Genomic DNA, 22,021 nt, shown 5'->3' on the forward strand with positions numbered 1-22,021 from the left:
TATTTACAAAATCTCTAGCCACATAACGAAATAGTGCTATGTACACTCTAAATTTTTCATCATGCACTCAACATTACTTAGTTGAATATAGAACACGATTCATTGTTGTATTAACATTTTATTAGTCCAGTTAGTTTAGCAGTACCTCTTTTTTCAACGTTAAAAAATAGGATAAATGTGACAATAAAAACATGATTCATCCACAAAACAAGGACAACATACAAAATTTAATGCAGCAGGACCCGAGGGTACGTATTAATTAAATGTAAGAGCATAGAGGATACAGTGAGCCACCACCACAATTTCACAAGAGTTTCTCTTCTTGACTAGTCTTCCTTGAGACATGCGAATGCAACGGTCCAAAACATTAACCAGAAATCATGGACGAACGACTTGACAGCAACTCTCTTGTCTTAGTCACCCACAGGCCAAAGGGGGCCTCTTTCAGTCAAGGACATGAGTCCCTCTCCAATCTACATTGCCCATCTATTATTGGTGATGCCTACAAACTTAGGGCTCCTAACAAAATTTATTTTAATTTTGGATTCTACATGTTTGAAACACTATGAGTTCAATTTGACTTCGCTCAAACTCACAACTCCACAACCCAATTTTAAAATCATCACATGAGTTCCATGTTTAGATTTTTCTTTAATTACGGTGAAGAGAATCGAACTATGTACTTATTCTAATTCTAACTTATTTTCCTAATATTAATTGTGATTTAATATGAACCCACTAATTTACCTATAACCGCCTCATTCATCCAACCAAAATATTCACTTATTGTACGCCTACTATGTCTTTTGGCTTTATCTTAGCCTTGACTCACCTTTGTGGCTGAACGTTGTGGAAGAGTTTTTGGGTTTCCGAGGATTGGATTCTCACCAGGTTTCAAAGGATTGGGTTCTCACCCAGTGTTTGTGTTACTCAAGCTGCATTCTCGCTTCTACTAGGTCCAGCGCTGCTCATAGATGCTTACCTCTAGGCATAACACTCCACTACAAATGCATTTGTACATCCCACTGCTTTGATATATCATTCAAGAGACTCCAAATCTTTGAGTGTATTATTATATGCATTGTCGAGAAGCCAATATGAGTCCATTGGGGATTTTTGTGTACCTAGAGACACTAAGTATGTCGATGTTCCCCTTAGCTTAGGAGTGAGTATTTGGTCTGGCCGTCACACTATAACATTAGACACACTGGGGTGGAAGCCACAAGTTCGTTAGATTAGCCACTAACGCCATCAAACTAGTATGATGCTCTACCAAAAGACCTTGACATTAGTTGCGTGCAAATTGATGACTCCTTACGAATACGATATGGATTACAAACATGACTCTAATCTAGCTTACTTTTTCTAATACTCTCTCCTTTTCACTTTGCGGAATTGTGCCTGAAAACTACAAATTGGCATCCTTGTTTGTTTGTTACCCCATTTAACTATACAACACTATTTGTAAATGTCACATCCAAAATCTTTGACACCATGCCTTTTCATATCAAAAGCGACCCAAAGTTTTTAGCACAAGTCGCATCAGAAAAACAATAACAACCGGAGAGGTATGAACAAATCATTCATCAATAACGTCAACAAAAGGCATTTCTGATACGCTCCAAAAATATAACCAAAAAAAAAAAAAAAAATCGATGTATTACTTGCAAGAAATCTATACAAATTTGGTTTACAAACCAACCACAGAACCCTCTCTCTACTCTCTGATCCTCGATAAGAACTTTTATCGCGCAAGGGGAATGACAATGTGATAGTAAGTTAATCACGCGCTGTCGCCGAGAAAGTTAAAACTTGCGACAGTTACTCAAGCATCTGCTTGGTCTAGCCCGTTAGTGGTTGGGAAAACCTTGCTAGTTTCCGACCTATTTCTGCTCAGCATTCTCTTCAGTGAACACCCCACCATTAATGGCGATGACGATGACGATGAAGACGAAGGAGAAGTCGAAGATGCCGAGTCGGAATCAGTACCCATCACTCCGACACTAACAAGACCACGATTTGAAACATACCCAGAATCCAAAACATCAATGATAACCGATTCCTCTTCGCCCGCAACCCTATCTGACGTCGTTTCAACCACAGTCGGAGCTCTGCAAATTGGACAGTTCGTGTGAGAACCCAGCCACATATCAATACACTCGACATGAAAACAGTGACCGCATTTTGGCAAACTCCTCCCCACGTCGTTGTCCTCGAACAGACTCAGACAAATCACACACTCCATCTCCAAAACCCCATTTTTACAACTCTCCTGCTCCGCCATCTCCGGCAACTCCCCCGTTTTGTACACGAACAAAGGAATGGCGGAGATGGTTTTCGAGTCGAGGCCTTTGGATGAACCAGAGCCCGAAATATTGTTAATGTTGGCCGAGTTTGTGTCCAATGTGAAGGTGTGGAAGTTCTGGAAGCGGTTGGGACCGAGGACCTGAGAGACGATGACGGAGCTTCCCCGGCGGCGGTGGTGGGCTTGAGCTAATAGCCACTTGGCGTAGATGTGGAGGATGAGGACGAAGAGAATGACGAGAAGAAGAGAGACCAAGGCGGCGAGCATGACATTGCCGTCGTATGAGAAGATAGTGTCGACGAGTTGTTTGAAGGGGTTGGTGGTGGAGTTGTTGGGACTGAACATTATTATGGATTGGAGTTATTGCTGAGATAGTGCAAGTAATTGGAGGGGCCGATGGGTGAGAAGGGAAAACTGAAAAGGTCGATATAATGGGTCATATGATTGAGTCAGTGAAGAAATGAATGGAAGTACCACTAATTACCCAAAAAAATAATAGAGAAAGGTTAAGGAGAATCTCTTAAAAATGGGGGATTCTCTGTCATCTTATTTTTTTAACACATTGTTTTATAATATTAACACGAAAATTGTGTCACAAAGATAAGGTGGCAAAGAGTTAGAGTTTTACTTTCGAGGGTCGTCTTAGTAATTAAAAAAAAATGGAGGAGTAATGCTAGACTTACTAGATTTTAGGGTAAATTACACAAAACTACCTTATCTATTGAGGTAGTCATAGTTTCATACCTCATCTTTATAAAATGTTAATGTCATACCTCATATACGAATTTATTTCATACATTCCATCAGTTGTCTGTCAATTCTTCCATAAAATGTTTACGTGGCTTGAATTGGTAGCCATTTTTTATTAAAAAATTAATTAAAAATTAACTAAATATTTTGAAAAAACCAAAAAAACCCATCCACACCCAAATCTTCCCCATCGACCCGTGTCCCCCTCCCCCCACATGGGATTAAGAACTTGAAGAAGAACAACAAGAAAAAGGTTCCCCGGGGAGAGAGAGAGGAGAGAGAGAGAGTCTCGACCCTCTGCGTCACTTGCGACCGGGACATCCACTTTGCCAACCTTCTTATCCGACGCCACGAGTGAGTCCCGGTCACGCCTTTCTACGACTCGGTGAACTCCGCCACCGATTTAGTCCCTGTTGTCAAATCCGCTGTCAACTTCCTCGATGACAGTTACTTCTCTGACGTTGACGGAGACATTGAGGCGAGGAGGGAGACATCGAGCGATTATGCTTCCTAATTCGAGAGGGAGGATATCGAGAATCGACAGGAGAAAGAGGGAGATAGGGAGTCCCGACCCTATGCGTCACCTACGACCGCGAGAGTGGGGTGGTGAAGGAAAGGTTTAGGTGGGGTGGGTGGGGGGGGGGGACACGATGGGGAAGATCTGGGTGTGGGTAGGTTTTTTTGGTTTTATGGTTTTTTTTTTTTTTTTTAATTTTAATTTTTTAATATTTAGTTAATATTTAATTAATTTTTTAATAGAAAATTAGTTCTATCTCAAGCCACGCTAGCATTTAACGGATCAATTGACAGACAACTACCGGAAGGTATGAAATTGTAATAAATTCGTAAATGAGGTATGACATTGACATTTTATAAACATGAGGTATGAAACTGTGACTAACCCAATAATTGAGGTAGTTTTGTGTAATTTATCCTAGATTTTATTCGTCAACTATGTGTCATATCAAACACAATTATCTATGTACTTGTGAATGAGTGTTAGCTATTAATGCATGCAAGTGAGATTATAAGCATCAACGTTTAACGACTATTTGTGCATAGAAATATTAGTTGTTACCTTGACTTTACAATTTACTCAAATTTGGGTTTACTATAAACCGTATGGATACGATGCTAATATATGTCTCGTGACATCATTTGGTTAGCAAACTTTTTACAAGCAATGCAATATTCTCCGAACTTTATGTTTGACTTGGTAATGTTAAAGACATTTCTATAGTTGATGCAAGTCAGTCTCAGAATGTATCAATGACTGACAATCACCTATGAAATTATTGTTGTCAGCACAATTTAGGCTCGTTAATGAAATCATTATCTTACACATCATTTAATGAATAAATTTAAACGAATAAATTTAACCAACATAATATTCTCCGTGAATGAAAGTCATATAATTAGATTATAAATACACCCAAACGACTTCACCTTGAGTGACCTTTTGTTTCTATATTTCCGTGAGCTTGAGTAATGAGGAGTTGACGTGAAGATGAAGAAAAAACCCTTGTGCTAATGGGATTAAAATGGGGGGTTTGCGGACACTTGGCTGCCCTACTCCTACGTTTGCGAGTAATGGTTGGCAAAAGTCTCAGGAGTTTTCAAGTAGATTAATGCTTTGAATACAATAATATTAAGGGAATGGGTGAAGTCGTGGTTTGAAGTCAAAGGAAGATCCCTATGTCCAAGGCCAAGGGGAATGTAAGGAAGAGATTTTTTAGAGTGTTCGGAACATGAACACATACGTTATATGTTATTATATAAATGAAAGATACTCAGAAAATACTTTTCTCCACAACTCGATTTATATAATAATAGATGACGTATATATCTGTATTCTTGGTACATTAGAAAATCTTTGAATGAAAAGGGAAACTCGATGCATGGTAGACTCGTGAAGGCGACGGCAGCGGAGGTGGGAGAGGATTCATGTGCTATTTCTTTAATGGAGGTGGTGGAATCCCGAGGGCCTTGAGATTTATCGAATCAATTAACCACATTTCTTTCATTTGATTTTTAGTGCTTTCGCATTTTGTTCTTTCGGCAATAATTTATAGAAAGTTAGAACTAATTGCGCCTCGCAAATGCGTCAACGCCTCGAAATCGCACGCTTATTTACGGACAATTTCTTCATTGTGATTCTGTCACCTAAAAGAGGCCTACTCTTTGAGAGCTTTTATTTAGATGATTGTCAATCGTTAATGTACGTGATTTTGAAACAACGCAAATATTTATTGCTAAATAGATTATTATTGTACTGTCACTTAAGCATTTTAACAGTACATACGCTAACTTACAAGAAATTTGAGTCTTTTGCTTTAGGATAATGTTTATGTTTCCCTGGTTGAGGAACCTACTTGTCCATCCACTAACACTTAACGTATCATCACTGTACGAACATTGTAATCGAAACGTTCCTAAAACATGAATTATTTATACCCTTCCATGTGTACTTGAATTATAATTGGAACCGTAATTGAATTATTTATATTCTTTCTGCATTTATTAAAACATAATTACTAGAATTACTTGAATTTATGACTTCATATTTGTTTACTAACATATATGGAATTCAGAAAAGTGTGAATATCTTATTAAATTTCATAACCTAATACTTGAAAAATCAAGAATCAAAATAACTATAGAGGGCAAATTGGTCCCCATACACATTCCTTCTTTTCCTTCCTAATTCATGACTTTCTCCATTCTAATGCTATCTCCAATGCACATAGAAAATGACTCAAAGTATAACTTTTGACTTCAAATTTGACTCAATTTTTCAACAAATTACGTCGTTAATTAAGTTCATAACTTTCATGCTCCTTGCAAATATGCCATTAATAGATGGAACTATTAGGGAGATTCTCTCAAAGTAGAATTTTTCATGAACCTTCTGCCACTTCACAGTAATATCAATCTTCGTGTCGATATTATAAAATATTGTGCAAAAAACATGAGATAACAGAGAGTTCATAAAAAGTCATACTTTTGAGAGCGCATCCTTAACATTTCTCTTGGTACATTAACTTTCAAACTCAACACAGATTCCCTCCCTTTTCTTCTTCTTTCATATTTATAGAAAACCTAACAAAATGAATTTGACTGATAAAATCAACCTAATTATCTCGGGAATTGTTATTGACACTCTAAAAATCTCATTCTACACTCCAAATTTTCTATATTTGGAAAGAAAAATACACTTGTAAGGAGTATAGAATGAGATTTTTGAAGTGCCAATAACACTTCTCATAATCTCAGGATAATCTCTTCCGAATTATCTTTTCTTGGGGTGTTTTTGTTCATGGCAGAGACAGAGGACTGAAGAACTGGGGAAGAATCTTTCAAAGGGCTCAATTATTTCACAAATCAGGGTTCCCATGTGAAACCAAACACACCTTTTTTCTGTTGCTTCCCACAAGTACTGTTTTGTGGATGGCTGGTCACTTTTAGGGTTTGTCCCTTTGGAGGTAGGTGCAGGCTCTGTGGCTGGTGACCCCTTTTGAGTCCTTGACCCATACAAACACAGTCACACACTTGGCCTTGTTTCATCATCACATTGTTCACATAGAGCAGGACCCCCACATTGCTAAATTCTGGGCGATTGCAGAGCCAATAAATCTTTTGCTACTAGGGTAGTGAGCCTAGAGAAGAGTGAGACGGAAATTAGACCCGGTTGAAATCACTGTGTTTCAGTTTTAAACTTTTTTTCTTCTGCATAATATGGATGAATTTTGTGTACATCCTATTGCTTAAAACCTCTCTTAGTTTTTAAAATGCCAATGTATGTTTTTGGTCTTTGTAATTCGACAAAGTTCCACTCTGGTTCCGGTAAACTATTGTCGTTTAACCCATATTGTTTACTAGTTACTGCAATTCAAGGACAATAATTTAATTTCGTCACTTCTCAACGGAATTAGAATTACATCATTGTTCCTGAACTACAACAATCAGTAAACTACAATCGTTTAATCACAACAATTCAAACCATATGAACTAAAGTGAAACTTCGCTTAAAAACCGCATAGGCTTTTTTGGTAACTAAACCAAAGACTAAAATCATAATTTAGATAACCAAAGAATTAATACAAGAAATCTTTACATATTTTGGTAAGATGGGAAGAATAACAGGAGCCAATAGTGAAATCACTACGTTGCTAAGAGTTTGGATTACTTATTATTGTAGACAGATATACAGTTGAGACATTTCTGCTAAGACTACATTGTGTCAACAGATGGAGATACGAACGGAGATTCGGAGAAAATAATTTTAGGCAAACGGAAATTTTCCGGAACCTTTTAAGTTACAACGAAAAGTTTCGGGTAGCAAATATTCAGTCCATGAGCTTGTATCTTTTCTCCTGTACACCCGTAACTCCCATTTGAATCTCTATTATGGTGTGAAGTGGCATCTGAAAATTGAAAAAATGGCTGTCAGAAGGACCTTCATGAGATCAGTTAAAGCAAACCGTTAAGTTTATGAACGAAGAAAGACAGATCTTTTAGGGCTCGCATGGTGGATGAGATAACTCATAAAATTCAAGATATGTCGAGGGTAGAGGTGATTGATTTTTATTTCGAGAGGATTAAAAAGGGATTAGACATGGAGAAAACTTATCCAAGCGTAACTTGAGCACAAAAGGGTAAAGGGCATTTGGCCTTTGGCCTTTTTTTTTTCAAGCCGACAATAACCATGTGTAAGTAACTCGGAATGTTCAGGGAAGCAGGCAATAGAATACAAGAAATGCACGAAACAGAAGCAATAACCTCAATGTGTGGAACCTCTTTCAGAGGCCTATCGGCAAAGTAAGCATATAACGCTCTCAAAACAGCCTACAAAAATGAAACAATAAACAAGCATTTAATTATACAGAAAGAAGAAGAGAAGAAGACGATCATTAAGCATATATTAAAGCCATGTGTATCACCTACCTGGTGAGATATAACCACAACAGGTGCACGTTGTCGTTCGAGTTCAATGATTACTGGCTCTAGCCTGCATTTGCGGTGGAAGTTAAATTCTACTGAAGAGGTTGGCTTACAAGAAATTGTATATTGTAACTGTAAACTACAAACCTTTGGATGACATCTAAATAAGATTCTCCACGAGGATACCGATACCTCAGTTTGTCTTTCATACGTGCTCTGCAGTCAAACATATTAGCAAACAACAAAGACCACTTCTAACTTAGAGAATAGTGTAACATACTCATACTCGTCCGGCATATTTTTCTGTATCTCTTCATACGTCATTCCATCACAGACTCCAGCGTTTATCTCATCCAGTGCACGCCATTGTATCTACCAAAATTGTAAAGAACCATAAACCAACTATGCTTAATTATATTTAAATTTCTGGGACTATTGGTAGTCTTAAACGTATAAAACTTGAGAGGCTACAGAATTTTATGACATTCTAAACGATGCACACTAACCTTAGGAAATCCTACAATGGGACTTGCTGTCAATATTGCTCGCTCCAGTGTGCTAGTCCAAATCTGAACAGCATTAAGAAAAGTAGTATTATTCATTACACTCACGTATTATGCATTCAGTCAAGGAACAGTGAAAGAAAAGTTGGAAAACAAATGAACAAAAAATCAAAATGCTAAACTTTCAAACAACAAAAGTCAAGAAGTGATTTCAGGGACATGGCTGCAGCCCTTACATATGCTACATACCATGAAGAAAGGAACCCAGACATTAAAATATGTTCACTATTAAGATAATCAGTACGCATAAAATATTTGTTCGCATTAAATCCCGGTTGCATCTCCACCACTCATGGTCAATCCTCAATTATGTTGGTCTGATTTTGAATTATTTTCTTTCTAGATTCTTAAAACAATAGTTAGTAAATGTACATTCAAAAGCGAACTATAGTTTTCCAATGTTAAACAGCTGATACTATATATCTTCTAATTAACATTTAGCTTTATCCATCACACCACCCATGGTCAAAGCATGTTTTAGTAAGAGAGAGATGTAGACTTGTTTTTTGGGATCAATAGATATATGTAGACTACATGAGAAACAAGGATCAACTCACAGCAAGCATTTAATTCATATGGAAATCAACAAAATTCAAACTGAACATTAGATATTGCTGAAGCTTACAGAAGCAGCCCGTTCTGATTTCAGTCGCTTTTCAACAAAGTTAGCAAGTTTCTTTGCATAAATTTCTCCGGTATCACTGTTGAAACAATTAGGAATATCATTTGGTAACTCACAACCCAGCATTGACAACCATCAAAAAACAAAATTTACGTGGAATTTAAAATGCATTGCGAAGAAAGTAGAAAAAATCATAGGAACAGGTCTTATAACGAGGCAAAACCAAATTGTACAATAAGACTGAAATGAAACTGTGGCGGGAGCAACACCATTGTATGTTAGTAAATAGAAACATGAATAGCAGCATACTTATGAGTTATAAAACGAGAATAGAATTGAGGATCAGATAAGTTTGAGCGGTTGAGCGGTTACTATACTAAATGCATATTTTAACATGAATAAACCAGTATTATCATATCAAGATAATCAACAGCAAAGGCAAACCTCAAAGGATTGTCTCCTCCAATTCTGCCTCTAACATTATCCTTACTTTCTCCATGCCTAGTAAGTAATATTGGGCGGGGAGTGAGGTGTGTATTCACCTACAAAGTGTACCAGAAATATATGAATACATGACCAAAGTATGAAGAGGCAAAATGACCAAAAAAGAGTGCCAAGGGAGCGCAAAAGAGGTGCTGGGGGTGGGGAAGGTGTTTGGGGCTTGGGGATAATCAACGTAAGATTTTGGTATGGTAGTTAAAAGTGCAATTTAAAAGAGGAACCTTATACTAAGATGGTTAACAGTTAACCACCATCAAGTGCAGTTCCAACAGATTATGGTCAGATTGTTATACTTATTATATGACAGATTGTTAGTTTTAAAACACAAAATGTAAGGTTTTAGAGTTTTTGTTTCAGCAACTCTCTCATCTCTATCTTCTCTTGAAACCTCTCTCTTCTCTGCCTTAAGAAACTAAGGACGATCTCTCTATTTCTTCTTTCTGTCTCTGTAAATCCTATCTTTTCTCTCTATTTTCCTCTCTATTCTCTGCTTCGTCATCGCCTCAATTACTGCTTTGACTCTGCCAAAAGTCCCGGAGCTACTACCACAATCTAATGGTTGTATTGTTCACCATGGTGATTAGATCGTTACTTCAAATCTGAAGTTGGTGTTGGCGGATCTGGTGGTTATGTAAAAATATTTAAACATAGGTTTAAATGTCAGATATTCAACAAGAGGTTTTTGAATCTTTAATCTTGTATTTGCGAACTCGCATATTTAAGAATGATCGTAGTCTTTAAGGAGGATACCCAAAGGGCCCTAAGATTACCACCATTGTATAAAAGCCTTGAAAGAATAGGAGTATGAGTTATGCCAATACAGAACCATATTCTTCAGAGAATAACATACCAGGAAGAAAACAATTCGTCCGGGAAGATAGCCACTGATGTTGTTCACCTGAACCAAAATAGAAAGCTTCTGAGTGGATATGAATCAAAAGTCAAAGCTACACATGCATAAAAATCTAGGCCAAGGATTCTAAAGGGCGAAGAACCTAGTTGCATTAAATTGAATTTACATATATGTAGGAGGTTCAACAATAACACGCTTAATAATTTCAGAAGATGTAGAAATGTCAAAATCCATTAGTTATATCTACCTCTTGAACATACAAAACACGACCATGTCCTAAGAGCATGTTCAGATATAATTACCGCAGTTCACTACTCTTCAAGAAAACAATGCAAAAATCATGTGAACTTACTTGTAGTTGGCCTCCATGGCCACTGACCATATCTATCATTTTGATGTATGACCCTTCTTCTACTGGCTCATAAACCTAGCAGTGGCAGAATAAATGTAAATCTAAATATAATAATAAGAATAGTTACAGACCAAACGTCACCAAACCATTAATAATATATGTTTAGGGAAGTACTTTTTCATAATAAGCCAGTCGATTTTTGAAGTCCTGTAGTCCAGCCTCAAAATCTGGCCTGCAGAGGGGCAACAATTAATGTACTGCAGAATCAATCAAGATAAAGAACTAGTGGTACAGGTCTAAACCATACTGTTCTGCATAATCAGGGCTTTGCTGAATTTTAAGACGTATATTTCTTTCTATAATGCGTTCATCGTTGCATAACGTTTCCAGAAAAATAATCTGCAGAGAATATATAAACATTAATACACAAACATATACTAGAAGAGCTTAAGAACAAGTTTTTACAATGTCATATGGGAACTGTCACTCCATGCAATACTCATAGTACCTTGCATTTTCCTTCAGCCAATTTCATGAGCATATTTCTCCGTTTCCTTGAACTGTTTGTGGCATCAAATATTCCTACCTATAATCCAGTTGGATTTGTCAAAAAGAAAGGATTAAGCAGACACCAGTAGAGATCAATATCACTCATGTAGAAGGACTTACCTGGCCACCTTCTTGCATCCAAGAAACCATGTCATCGAATGCCAGGGCTGCTACCTGGTAGCACGTGATATATTAAAACTATGTACAAAGAAAAAGGTTAATATTGTGTTAACTTGGCCATTTGCCCAATGAAATCCAATTTCCTATAAACAGTACTATTCTCAAGCAGAAACACTCAGAGTTACAAGCATCTATAGACTGGTGCACTAAGACCTGACTGAAATACGCTAAAAGTGCTTACCCTCAAGGTGTTTTCACTTCATTAGGATCGTATTCTATTTCGTGTTTCATATAAGACCTCATCTATTTCACTTGAGAAACATCCGTTCAAGATGTGTCTTTTCTAAACAGGAGAATCTATCATGATTTATGAAGTCTAAAAGAAAGTAAATCCAAGGACATTCACCTCATTACGTGCCTCCATGCCTTCAGGGTTGTCAGGTCGGAAAAAATCAGCAGTCTGCATGAATAAAATATGGTGAGATTTTGCAGGGCACCCAAGCACTATTTGATTAAATAATTTAAACACTGTTTAAATTTATATCTCCACCCACATCTTCAATATTGTGGTACCATGTCTATTTTCTTTTGACACAGGAATACCACATGACATGTTTGCAAAAGTTTAAACTAAGATTCTAGTGATGAAAAAGTTAGGCAGCGAGACAAATAGATTGCATTTTGTATGATGACTCATCAGTCAACAGATAACAAGTTAACCACTAATGACTTCTAAATTCTCTGCCAATTAATCAACCAAATCAAACTTTCAACAACCTACAGTTTTACCTGATTAGCTCCATGCTTAAGACGGCGGTACTGCAACAAAAAATAAAAAACAAAAAAGGCATGTTGGTGTCCATCTTCATATATTTCCAACAATGAACACAACAAACAATTGTCAGTCATAAAAAAGTAGTAACCTTTCCAACATTGAAGTGCTTGGTATCATGACCCAACCAGCGGAGATACCTTGTAAGCTTAGCTGCTGTAAAAGTTTTTCCACGAGCAGGCAAACCAACCTGAAGTATGTAAAACTTGTTAGAATTGTTTGTTCTAGTGGTCATGAACAAATTTTGAATCAACCAAAATAAAACCTTCTATGTTTCAGCTTTTAGGCTACTAAATAATACATTCAATTTTACAATTACCAAGAAGCAAACTAAGAAACAACACTAAGCAGATGATTATATTTATCAAGTTCTAAGCTGTGTGGCCAATCACCCAAGCAGGGCAATACCAGGACAATTGCCAAATGCCTATCTTCCTTTGGTCCAAGCATTTGATCAGCTACGGCTGCAGCTGCAACGGCTCCAGCAGCTTCTGGAATTGAATTCTGATATAAAACATAGAAAGATAGAGTTTCAGAACAACACCCACTGCAGATAGAAGATGAGTTAACTTTTGATAATCTTCGAGGCAAGATGCTAATCCATACAGACCTTTTTTTCTGTATCAAATCTGGACTCAGAGAAAGTACTAGTACTAGAAGATTTAACTAGCCTAGGAGATCCAACACCTCTATCCACAAAGAGACCCTTGTGACTATCTTGCTTTTGGAAAGGTGAAAACGTTCCCACTGACTTTGATTCAACCATCCCAGACGAAGAAGACAGATTGGATGAATCTGGGATAACAACCTCCATCTCCTGCATAAACTTTGAATTAAAGGTATGCTTACGGTACAATGTATTAAAATTCTCCAGAGTCAAATATTGTCCCAGAACCAAAATATGATTAGAGCCTCCTATTGTAAAAGTTGTTCTACTCAAAATTGCAATAAAACAATGAGAAGGTAAGAATTGATAGATGTTACATAGTGGTGAGAGAGAGAGGGTGAAAGAGAGAGAGAGAGAGAGAGAGAGAGAGAGAGAGAGAGAGAGAGAGAGAGAATATAATTTAGAAATAAATAAAACTAAAAAAAAGGCACACAGGTAATGTGATAAACCTTTTTAGTTGCAGGTCGATCATCTGAAACACCACTATCGTTGAAGGTATGTGAAGCACTGGTAGAGCCATCTGCATTGGTAAAAACTCCAGAAAGATTTAATGACCTTGGAGTCTCGGTCTTGTTAGCTGCGTAAACATGACCTGAATTGGCAGAAGTTGAAGGAGCTGGAACGACATAATATTCAAGGTCAAGCTCCAAACTAGCTGAAGAGCCATTCTGCATATACAACAACCCCACTTTGAGCCAACCAACGAAAATGGTCAAAAGCTTCTTAAACAGGTATGGAAACAATCTAATAACCTCACTTTGAGCCAACCAGGACCGCAATTACAACCGATAAAAAGTCAATATAATGAATAAGCAATAAGAGAGATGCAAAGCTTCTGACTTGGAACGCACCTCGGCACCTATCTCTGGCACTGTACCTAAACTGACATCAGGAATTCCGCGAACAGCAGAAGGCCTAAGGTTATCCTGATAAGCCCTCCAACTGGCTGCAAGATCAAACGGCGATACCCTATCTGCCTTAATGAACACCCGGTACTCAAGAACCTCATCACTGCTAAGCCTAAATATAGCCAGCCTTTGATCCCCTTGCAAGGCCCCTCCAATGAGTTGGCGGTTCGGACCCTCCTCCACAACACAAGGTGCAGGCGCATTGTTCTTTGGCTTCAAAAGGAACTTGAAGTCCAAAGTTTCTAGTTCGAATACAACAAAACCAATCATATCAGAAATCGAAAGCCAAGATCTTTCCACTCCACAATGGAAACAGAGTTAAACTAAGCAAATACTAGTACAGCAATTTAAGGCTCCGAATTACAAGTCGAAAATCGAAAGCGGAATCATAAATTACCATGATTCGGAGGAACAACAAAGCTCAATTCCCACATGGAAGTCGATTCCCGCTCCATTGAAAGCTAACAATCATTCAATACAACCAATTGCATCAATCAGCAATCAGAAAACAAAAACGGGATTAACTAATAGATAGTCAGCGAACTAATTGGATTGAATTTGTAGAAAGATTACAGCTTTGGAAGCATCCCAAGAGCCAACGAGCGGGACGGAGCCGAAGACGTGAGGGAGGAGCTCGCCTTTCTTGAGCTTGTAATTGTTCTCCATCTTCAGCGACACATAGAGCTGCCCACCTCCCTGGTCCAAATATTCCTCCTCCTCCGGCTCATGGCCGCCGTGCGAGCCGTCGTCCGTCCTCTTGGACGCACCGGTCCCCATTCTCTCTCTCCTCTCTCTCTGCTCAGAACGGCGGTTAGTGCGCTTTGTGGTGCGAGTTTTTGGGATTGGATAGAATGGGAGTGGAGAGTTAGAGATGGAAAATGGGAGGGATTGGAAATATTTTGGATTGGATTGAATTTATATGCTGCCGGCCTCGGGTTGGATTGGATTAGCTTTCTAGTTTGATGATGGGGTCACCGCCGCGGCTAAGGCCTTCCCCGGTACGTTAGAAGGAGAAGTTGCAAAATCAAATCATATTACGTACACTGAAAAATTTGACTGTGATATTAATATATTGAATATATTATCAATATACTTGTTATCCTTGTTTTATTAAGATACATTCGCTTCTTGTGCGTGATACGTATTTTGATACTGGACTAACATATGTCATGATGTTTTAGGTTAGAATCGATCAGATTAGTGGTTTGGATTAACAATCTAGCAATGTAATTATCTCAATCAACCATTTACGGAATTTTTTCTTCTTCTAACAACTAGAAGATGACTGAATTTTAAATCTACTCTTCTTGTTGATAAGAACAATATAGATATTATGTATTGTCAAACGCTTTGATTATGTTAGGCCAACTACTTTTTTTTTTTTTTTTTTATCAGTGATTGACTTATTTATTTTCAAAAATGACGATTTCAAGTCAACAAGATTTTCTGTTTTGCGAAAGTTGAAAAGGAATCGACTTATTTATCTTTAATTTCCATAATTATTAGTTTAGTAGATTTTTTGGAGTTGTTGAAGGAAGTTTGGTGTTCGAATTCTTGTTCTTGCTTCTATATCAAAATTCGTAACAAATATCCTCCACAAAATTTTGATGAACGGCAGATTAATTAGCAACATAACTTTGGATATATGCCTGGGACCAATAGAATATTCAGGTAAATTATACTCCTTTTTTTTTTGGTGAAAAGGCAATTATATTCCGAGGAATTAGTATTTTGAATTCTCTAACAAGCATATTTTTATCTCATGTTGCGAGTAGTAATGTACGCTTTTAGGATAATCAGTATAACAATGAGGTGCTTTTAATGATAAATATACAAGTAAATTCTGAAAAGTACTTAAGTGAAGTACTTTAAATATTTTTGAAATTAAAAAATAATTGCTCTGAAAGAATTTACAGTCATTTAAAAGCACATCAGTCTATTTAGAAATATTTTTAAAATAACTAAAAATGTTTTAAATTATCGAAACCATTTGTATGACATAAAATGTTAGAAATGCTTCTAGGTTCAAACAAAGTACTTGAAGTTAATATACTTTTGGTAGAAGTCTTTTTACTTAAAAGTAATTCTAAGCGGAAATACATGCAAAAAAGTTTTTCCAAACGAGTTCTAAAGTTTCGATTTCCTCTGATGTATACAGTGATAATAGTTACGGGCCACGGCCCAAACAACAGCATAGGTCTAGCTATTTAGAAGATGGCCCACTAATGCCCTTTAATTCTTACCCGGGTCGAGCCCATGTCCGTCGGATTACATCCAACGGCCCAAAACACAGCTAGGGTTTTACTTATAAACGCTAACCTCCCCCTCACTGTCTCACTCCCACAACACAACACCCATTTCTCATCCGCCGGTTCTCATCGGAGGACCTCCAACAAACAGCGCAAGGGTTTCCAGTCACGCTTCGCCGCCATGAGAGCCAAGGTAACAACTCTAACTAGTTCACATTTCTGCATCCAAATTTTTTAGCTTTTCCTGAAAGTGCTTATGATAAGTTAGAAGCTTTGCCAAACAAGGCCTTAGTCTCCAATCTATCAAGATCAATCTCCTATAATTGGTTCCGTTTAATTGCAGTGGAAGAAGAAGAGGATGAGGAGGTTGAAGAGGAAGCGCCGAAAGATGAGGCAGAGATCTAAGTGAGAGGAGCAGCTGCGTGGAGCTCGTTCGCATGGCGGATCTTCTGACCCCTAGGGTTTTGGATCTTGTCAGACTTAGCGGTTTGTTTAGAATTAATGTGAAACCTTTGATGTTCTTATCTTTTTACCTTTGCTACCTTTCTTACTATTCAAATGAAATTTGACTGCTTTTTATAATTTGGCTGCGAGGATTGCTTTGTTTGGAAGAAATTGTGATTTTAAATGTTTGATTTGTTTTTGTTGATTTTTTACATTGGGGTTTATCTGAGTAAAACGTTAAATTTTGGGTAGAAATCAAATAGTTTAGTTAACCCTAAACACCCAATTGAATTTGGTGAAAAGTTTGAGGATTTTTCAAATTTGGGAAGTTTTAGGAAAGATAGAAGAGTTGGTTTTTTATTCTCAGAAAAATGGGGGAAGTTTTAGGGAAAGTGCTGGGTATAATGTAACAACCCGTCCCTGTAATTTTTGGGGACGGGTCGTTACATAAAATCCATCATTGAACCTTCCTAAATTCTTCTCCAAACTAAAATTTGAGGAAAAAAAAAAAAAAAAAGTCATCCAACCCTTTCTTAAGCTTCTCATTTGTAAGAAATTTCCTCAACTTTTTGTAGTCTTGAGGGTTCACAAAATTTTCAGAACTTGGAACCTCTCTATCTTATTGTAGTCTTGCGGATTTGGATGAGTGCTGCTATGTTTGCTACTTTTCCAACTATCTTATAACCAAAATACAGATCACAAATTCATGTAAGGTTGTTGTGCATAGCAATATTCATTCAGATTTGTTTAGGAGGATTATGTTTATCCAAAGTATGTTTTTAAGAAATGTTTGGTGACCAAGGAATGTGTGGTCATCCACCATTAGATTTTGATCATGGGTGGAGATTAAATGAATGAGCTTTTAAATCTCAAACTCTTGATATAAAATCTAAAGGGTGTTTGACCATGAATCCTTAATCTGTGACCAAGAGAATGAGGCACTTATATTTGTATCTTGATGAGCTGGTATGCTTGCTTAGGTTTGGTTGGTGTACCACGTTACTGGTCCAACCATACTCATAAAAAATCGAATCCCCTGCATTTGTGTTGGACAAGCATTTGGTGTCTGAGGAGGAAGAAATTCTACGGTTTTGCACCGGATCAGCTCAACCATATGGTCAAGACACAAAGAACCACCCTACCCCACCTCCTTGATTTTCAACGTCACACTTAACCCTATTTTTGATCCCACCCTCTTTCGTCCGAAAACTAGACTAGGATTGAAAAAATGGTGGGGTCAAAGAGTGGAGAAGGGGTTGGTCTAACAATCGAGGGTGTGGTGTAGGGTGGTTGTTCTGTCTGGGACATAGGGGTTCTGGTTTCCCTATGCTAGAATTTCATTCTTTTGTGACCCAAATAAGGAGTTATGCTCTTTGTGAATTTGTGAGTGTGGTCGGACGGGTGACGTGGTCCACTAACTTAATCTAGAACATGCACATGGAATTTTTGAGAAAAGGTAGTGGATTCAGATTTAATGAAAAGAGGATTAACGATAATCCGCATTATGTTTTTATATCTAGAAGTAGAGATATTGTTGCCTATGAGTGTTGTGCAAAGGATTCATTATAAATATTTGGGTCCAACGAGTGAACCATCACCTATTTGGCCACTCAAGAGAACTGAACTCCCTCCATTAGGGTTCCTCAAGTAGGAGTGTATAAACTTCAAACACACCGAGTCATGTTCTTGTGAGTCCTTTGGATCCCAGAAGGTCTCGAGAGAATTTGTAATGAATGAGCAATTCTGTACTTCCTGTCTTCCTTTTCTTCAAGTAATGCTAGAAGCACCGACTTTTTTCTTAATTTTTGTTTCAACAATCTTACTTGGTTTGGATCCAATATGGTTCCGTCATGTGAGGGAGTTGAGATAATAGTTGGTAAAAGAGTCAGTGTGTCTAGTATTATTGATTTCGATTCTTTGCATCCAGAGTATCGATCAAATTCTTGTTTACTGTTTAAGGACTCGGTGGTGTTCAGTGTGCATGCTAGTTGAGGAAGCACAAATGGTGGAACCCTAAAAGAAGGGATTACGTTCTTTGTGAGAGTGGTCTGACGGACGACGTGATCCTCCGCCAAATCGGAGAATTTCCCTGAGTGAAGACCTGTCGCACCCAATTCAAATTAAATTAATCTTGTAGTTTTACCAGTATAATATCTTCAAACACATTATATGTTGGACATTTTACAAACACATTTTCTGCTACAACTAATCTGCTGACACCCCCATCGATCAATTTCTGGGTTCATGTACGTATAGAGTGAGCTAAATCGTGCCATTTCTTCTACTATTCGCGCCTATCTTCTTTAGTTCCTCAAATGCAAGTACCGTCTCCGAATCAAAACCACCTGCAAACTGAATTTTCTGTGTGTGAGTACCCGGTACAACGAATTAACAAGTAGGTCAAGAAATTTGGAACGGCGTTTGTGAAGCGCTTCACTACCTGGTGTACCCGGAAAGCGAATCGGACTCCTTGAAGCAGGAGATTTTCTTCTCTTGAGCATTCACTAGACTGCACTTCTCTGGTAATTCTCTTCATATACTCCTTGGCTAGCTTCAGTGAGCTCAGTTTCATCTGCAAATAGTTATGTGTACAAGATATGCAGTTATTATCAATCGATGGTTTTGGGTGAAATGAGATGTTTTCGAATGAATGTGCGTGAATCCACCCCTTGCTTCAAATCCACTCCTCAGGTATTGTCGTTAGCACTCTGAAACAGTCGTAGAGTGAAGAACGATTATCTTAAGAGTGTTAATAACAACTTTCTTATTCTTCGCGAACTGCTATCTACAGTCTCGTAGAATAGTGTGGTCAATTCATGTTCACAATTTTCACATTTTATAGCTTCCACATCATTGTTAATCAGTCGAAAGTTGAAACTAGATGGGGGTTTGCTTAGCTAGAAAGTGTTCAAATCTTTTGCCTTTATTTTGTTTTGTGTGGGCCTTCCTGTGGCTCCTATCGTTGATTGATACGTGTCCATAAGTTTAACTCTCCTTAATTCTATTGTCATACATTTAACCCTTCTTAACTCTGTTGTCATACATTTAACTCTCCTTAACTCTATTGACATAAACTTAACTCGTATCATTCAATGATAAAGACTACACACAAAATGAGTACAAAAAATTTGATCTCGACTAAAAAACGTAGATATTTAGTTACTTGAGCTCTAATTAACCATAATTTAGTACCACTTTAATGGAAGTCAAAAGTAAACATAGGATTCATAAATTATTATCTGAATGATTGCCAAATTAAAGTTATTGGTAAAACATGGTTATCTACCTACCTGACCCATCAGGCCTGTGTCCAGCATCCATTCCCATGGGATCTGAAAATCCTTGTACCTCTTGCTGGCACTCTCCCTTGTTCTTTCTGTGCTGCTCACACTTCTTTCCAACCTGCAAAATTGGACTTCTAACATTAAACGAGACGATATTGTAAGCTATTACTCCAATCAACTGACCTGACACACATCTGCAATTTTCTATATCAATGGAATGGTAATATTGTACTCCACGCTTACCTGTCTTGTAATGCTTCCATTCTTCTCAGAGCAAGGACTGATGGCTCCTTCATGTTGTCCTCGAATGATGAGGCTTCATTTTTCAGATTCCTCAGGTCTCTGTAGCTGAAAGCGGCTTCTCGCAGCGTGTCTGCTTTTCGTTCCGGCCACTGCGGGAAGTGCTTCAGCACTGCTCTTTCATCCACTAAAGAAGATAGCTGCCGATCCAGCCAATTTACAAATGCTTCCACGTCTGCGATGTTTGTAAATTTTGCAGACTCCACCTCACTGATCAAGAAATTTATGAACTCTCCTTGCGTTTCGACCTCCGACTTTATCTGTCCAGAATGTAGAAATTAGTATTAGAAATATTTCTTACTGTATGATTCTCTCTTGATTTAATCAATTCAATTACCAGAAGAAAGTGTGCAGACTTAGAAAAAGGCGTGTGCGGAAATCATTTGCTATATTAACTTACAGCTAAAACATAAGATGAACGGTTTTCAATTTCTCCGATCATGTTCTTAGTAAGTGCAAAAGCATGAACTCCTGCAGGGTTGGCTTTGTTCTCCATGTGTGCATCTTTCCTTGTAAGTGAACGGTACAGCTCAATTACTTCTGGCACACGTCGCACTCCTCTTGACCCGATTAATGATTTTGAGGGCGGAGGAGGAGGCGGCGGTGCTGGTGCTGAAGGCCCTTTATTTTCCTTTACCTCCTTGAACAAAGCAGGAGGAGGAGGAGGAGGCCTTGGTGTTGGTGGTGGTGCATCGGTTGGTAATAATCTTGTTGCCGGTCTTTCCTTTATGGCTTGAGATTCCGTGAAGTCTACTTTCGGATTCGGTCTCTCTTTCGCTGGACTCTGCTCCAATGCACTCTGCTCCAATGTGCTTTGAAACTTCTTCCAGAGCACAGATTTCCTCTCATTGTTGTGTGCTTTGAGGGAAGTTATTTGTGCTTTAAGACGACCAACTTCTTGCTTCAATTCATGGTTTTCTTTCTCCAACGAGCCGTTCTTTTCGAGAGAGGCTTCGAGTTCTTTCCTGAGAAAGATGACGATCTCGGAGCTTTCATCTTCTTCTGGCATCGTCCGAGTTTGCTATGCTTTCACTGGAAGGAGATAGCTAGAGGTGACAAATGAGTTGCTGGCTCGTTCCTCTTTTATGTTATGTTGTCTTACTTTTGATGCAAGGCTTGGTGAGTTCACGTAAACATGACGATTGATGCTGATCTAGCGAGTCGTTTATTAGGGCATTAATACTACATTAACATTAGCTTGCCCTTTTTTATTTTGATATAAGCGATAACGAGCAAGGCCCGGAGGGAAAACGGTACACATGACTTTAGATATAGGGTAGATGATTTTTTTTTTCTTTTTCTTTTAGTGAGAGTGAGGAGAATCGAACCTAGAGACCTCTCAAGTGTAGAGCGTAGATGGTTTTCTCACTTGATCCAAATATGTTAACCTTAGTTTAGACAAGGATACTTTTACATTTGCAAGACTTTATACGTTAACATTAGTTTATTCTGTCATTTGTTTAATGGCAATGTTGAATTGTAGGTAAGGGACTTGATTGCAAGTACTAGTTGGTTTAGGTGCAACATTATATTCTTTGGTCAAGTTTACTATAAACCCCATCTTTTTCTTGAGCATTTAATACAATTATGTTAGAATATAATTGGCAAGGTAGTGTATTCATAATTCCAAAAGCCTGAGCATTCACGTAATGAATTAACAATGTATGTCAACTTTTACCTTAATTTGGTACATACGTTGACAGGTAGATCAATAGCAGGAGAGGTACAAACATATAGGTGAAGCCTAACTCTGTGCTCTGCAAACCAACAAAGAGGTGATC

The 22,021-nt window shown here is 37.9% G+C and overlaps 3 protein-coding genes and 1 long non-coding RNA gene across 6 annotated transcripts; 1 reads left to right on the top strand and 3 right to left on the bottom strand.

The window, feature by feature from the left end:
• Window positions 1-1,615: 1,615 nt before the first annotated feature.
• On the bottom strand, window positions 1,616-2,815 carry LOC103931247 (RING-H2 finger protein ATL63-like). The gene has a single exon (XM_009340682.3). It carries the CDS (start codon window positions 2,648-2,650, stop codon window positions 1,826-1,828), a length of 825 nt encoding a protein of 274 aa, XP_009338957.2. The 5' UTR covers window positions 2,651-2,815; the 3' UTR covers window positions 1,616-1,825.
• A 4,303-nt stretch (window positions 2,816-7,118) lies between these two features.
• On the bottom strand, window positions 7,119-15,014 carry LOC103931246 (6-phosphofructo-2-kinase/fructose-2,6-bisphosphatase). Of its 2 annotated transcripts, none has more exons than XM_009340681.3 (23): window positions 14,537-15,014; window positions 14,361-14,424; window positions 13,907-14,205; window positions 13,505-13,723; window positions 12,999-13,205; window positions 12,797-12,892; window positions 12,480-12,578; window positions 12,346-12,375; window positions 11,963-12,016; window positions 11,557-11,610; window positions 11,396-11,473; window positions 11,195-11,286; window positions 11,062-11,119; window positions 10,888-10,962; window positions 10,533-10,580; window positions 9,626-9,723; window positions 9,185-9,260; window positions 8,503-8,565; window positions 8,283-8,368; window positions 8,144-8,212; window positions 8,000-8,063; window positions 7,835-7,900; window positions 7,119-7,479 (listed from the first exon to the last, which is right to left on the bottom strand). In XM_009340681.3, the coding sequence occupies exons 1-23, from the start codon at window positions 14,738-14,740 to the stop codon at window positions 7,402-7,404; spliced, it is 2,277 nt and encodes a 758-aa protein (XP_009338956.2). In that variant the 5' UTR covers window positions 14,741-15,014; the 3' UTR covers window positions 7,119-7,401. The 2 variants fall into 2 exon arrangements, with proteins under 2 accessions (XP_009338956.2, XP_009338955.2); XM_009340680.3 differs by having other exon boundaries at window positions 8,277-8,368.
• A 1,268-nt stretch (window positions 15,015-16,282) lies between these two features.
• LOC103958996 lies at window positions 16,283-16,794 on the top strand. Its single transcript, XR_668977.3, has 2 exons — window positions 16,283-16,405; window positions 16,556-16,794. It is a non-coding gene; the product is annotated as an uncharacterized LOC103958996 (long non-coding RNA).
• Window positions 16,795-18,762: 1,968 nt separating this feature from the next.
• On the bottom strand, window positions 18,763-21,791 carry LOC103931244 (protein CHUP1, chloroplastic-like). 2 transcript variants are annotated; one of them, XM_048564515.1, is made up of 5 exons: window positions 20,641-21,791; window positions 20,184-20,500; window positions 19,947-20,058; window positions 19,097-19,228; window positions 18,763-19,001 (listed from the first exon to the last, which is right to left on the bottom strand). In XM_048564515.1, the coding sequence occupies exons 1-5, from the start codon at window positions 21,247-21,249 to the stop codon at window positions 18,960-18,962; spliced, it is 1,212 nt and encodes a 403-aa protein (XP_048420472.1). In that variant the 5' UTR covers window positions 21,250-21,791; the 3' UTR covers window positions 18,763-18,959. The 2 variants fall into 2 exon arrangements, with proteins under 2 accessions (XP_048420472.1, XP_009338953.2); XM_009340678.3 differs by having other exon boundaries at window positions 18,763-19,008; window positions 20,641-21,779.
• Window positions 21,792-22,021: the final 230 nt, after the last annotated feature.

Source organism: the organism of the source record quoted next, unplaced genomic scaffold, assembly GCF_019419815.1.
Source record: "Pyrus x bretschneideri cultivar Hongxiangsu unplaced genomic scaffold, Pyrus_bretschneideri_v1 Contig39, whole genome shotgun sequence".
Taxonomy (NCBI): Eukaryota; Viridiplantae; Streptophyta; class Magnoliopsida; order Rosales; family Rosaceae; genus Pyrus; species Pyrus x bretschneideri.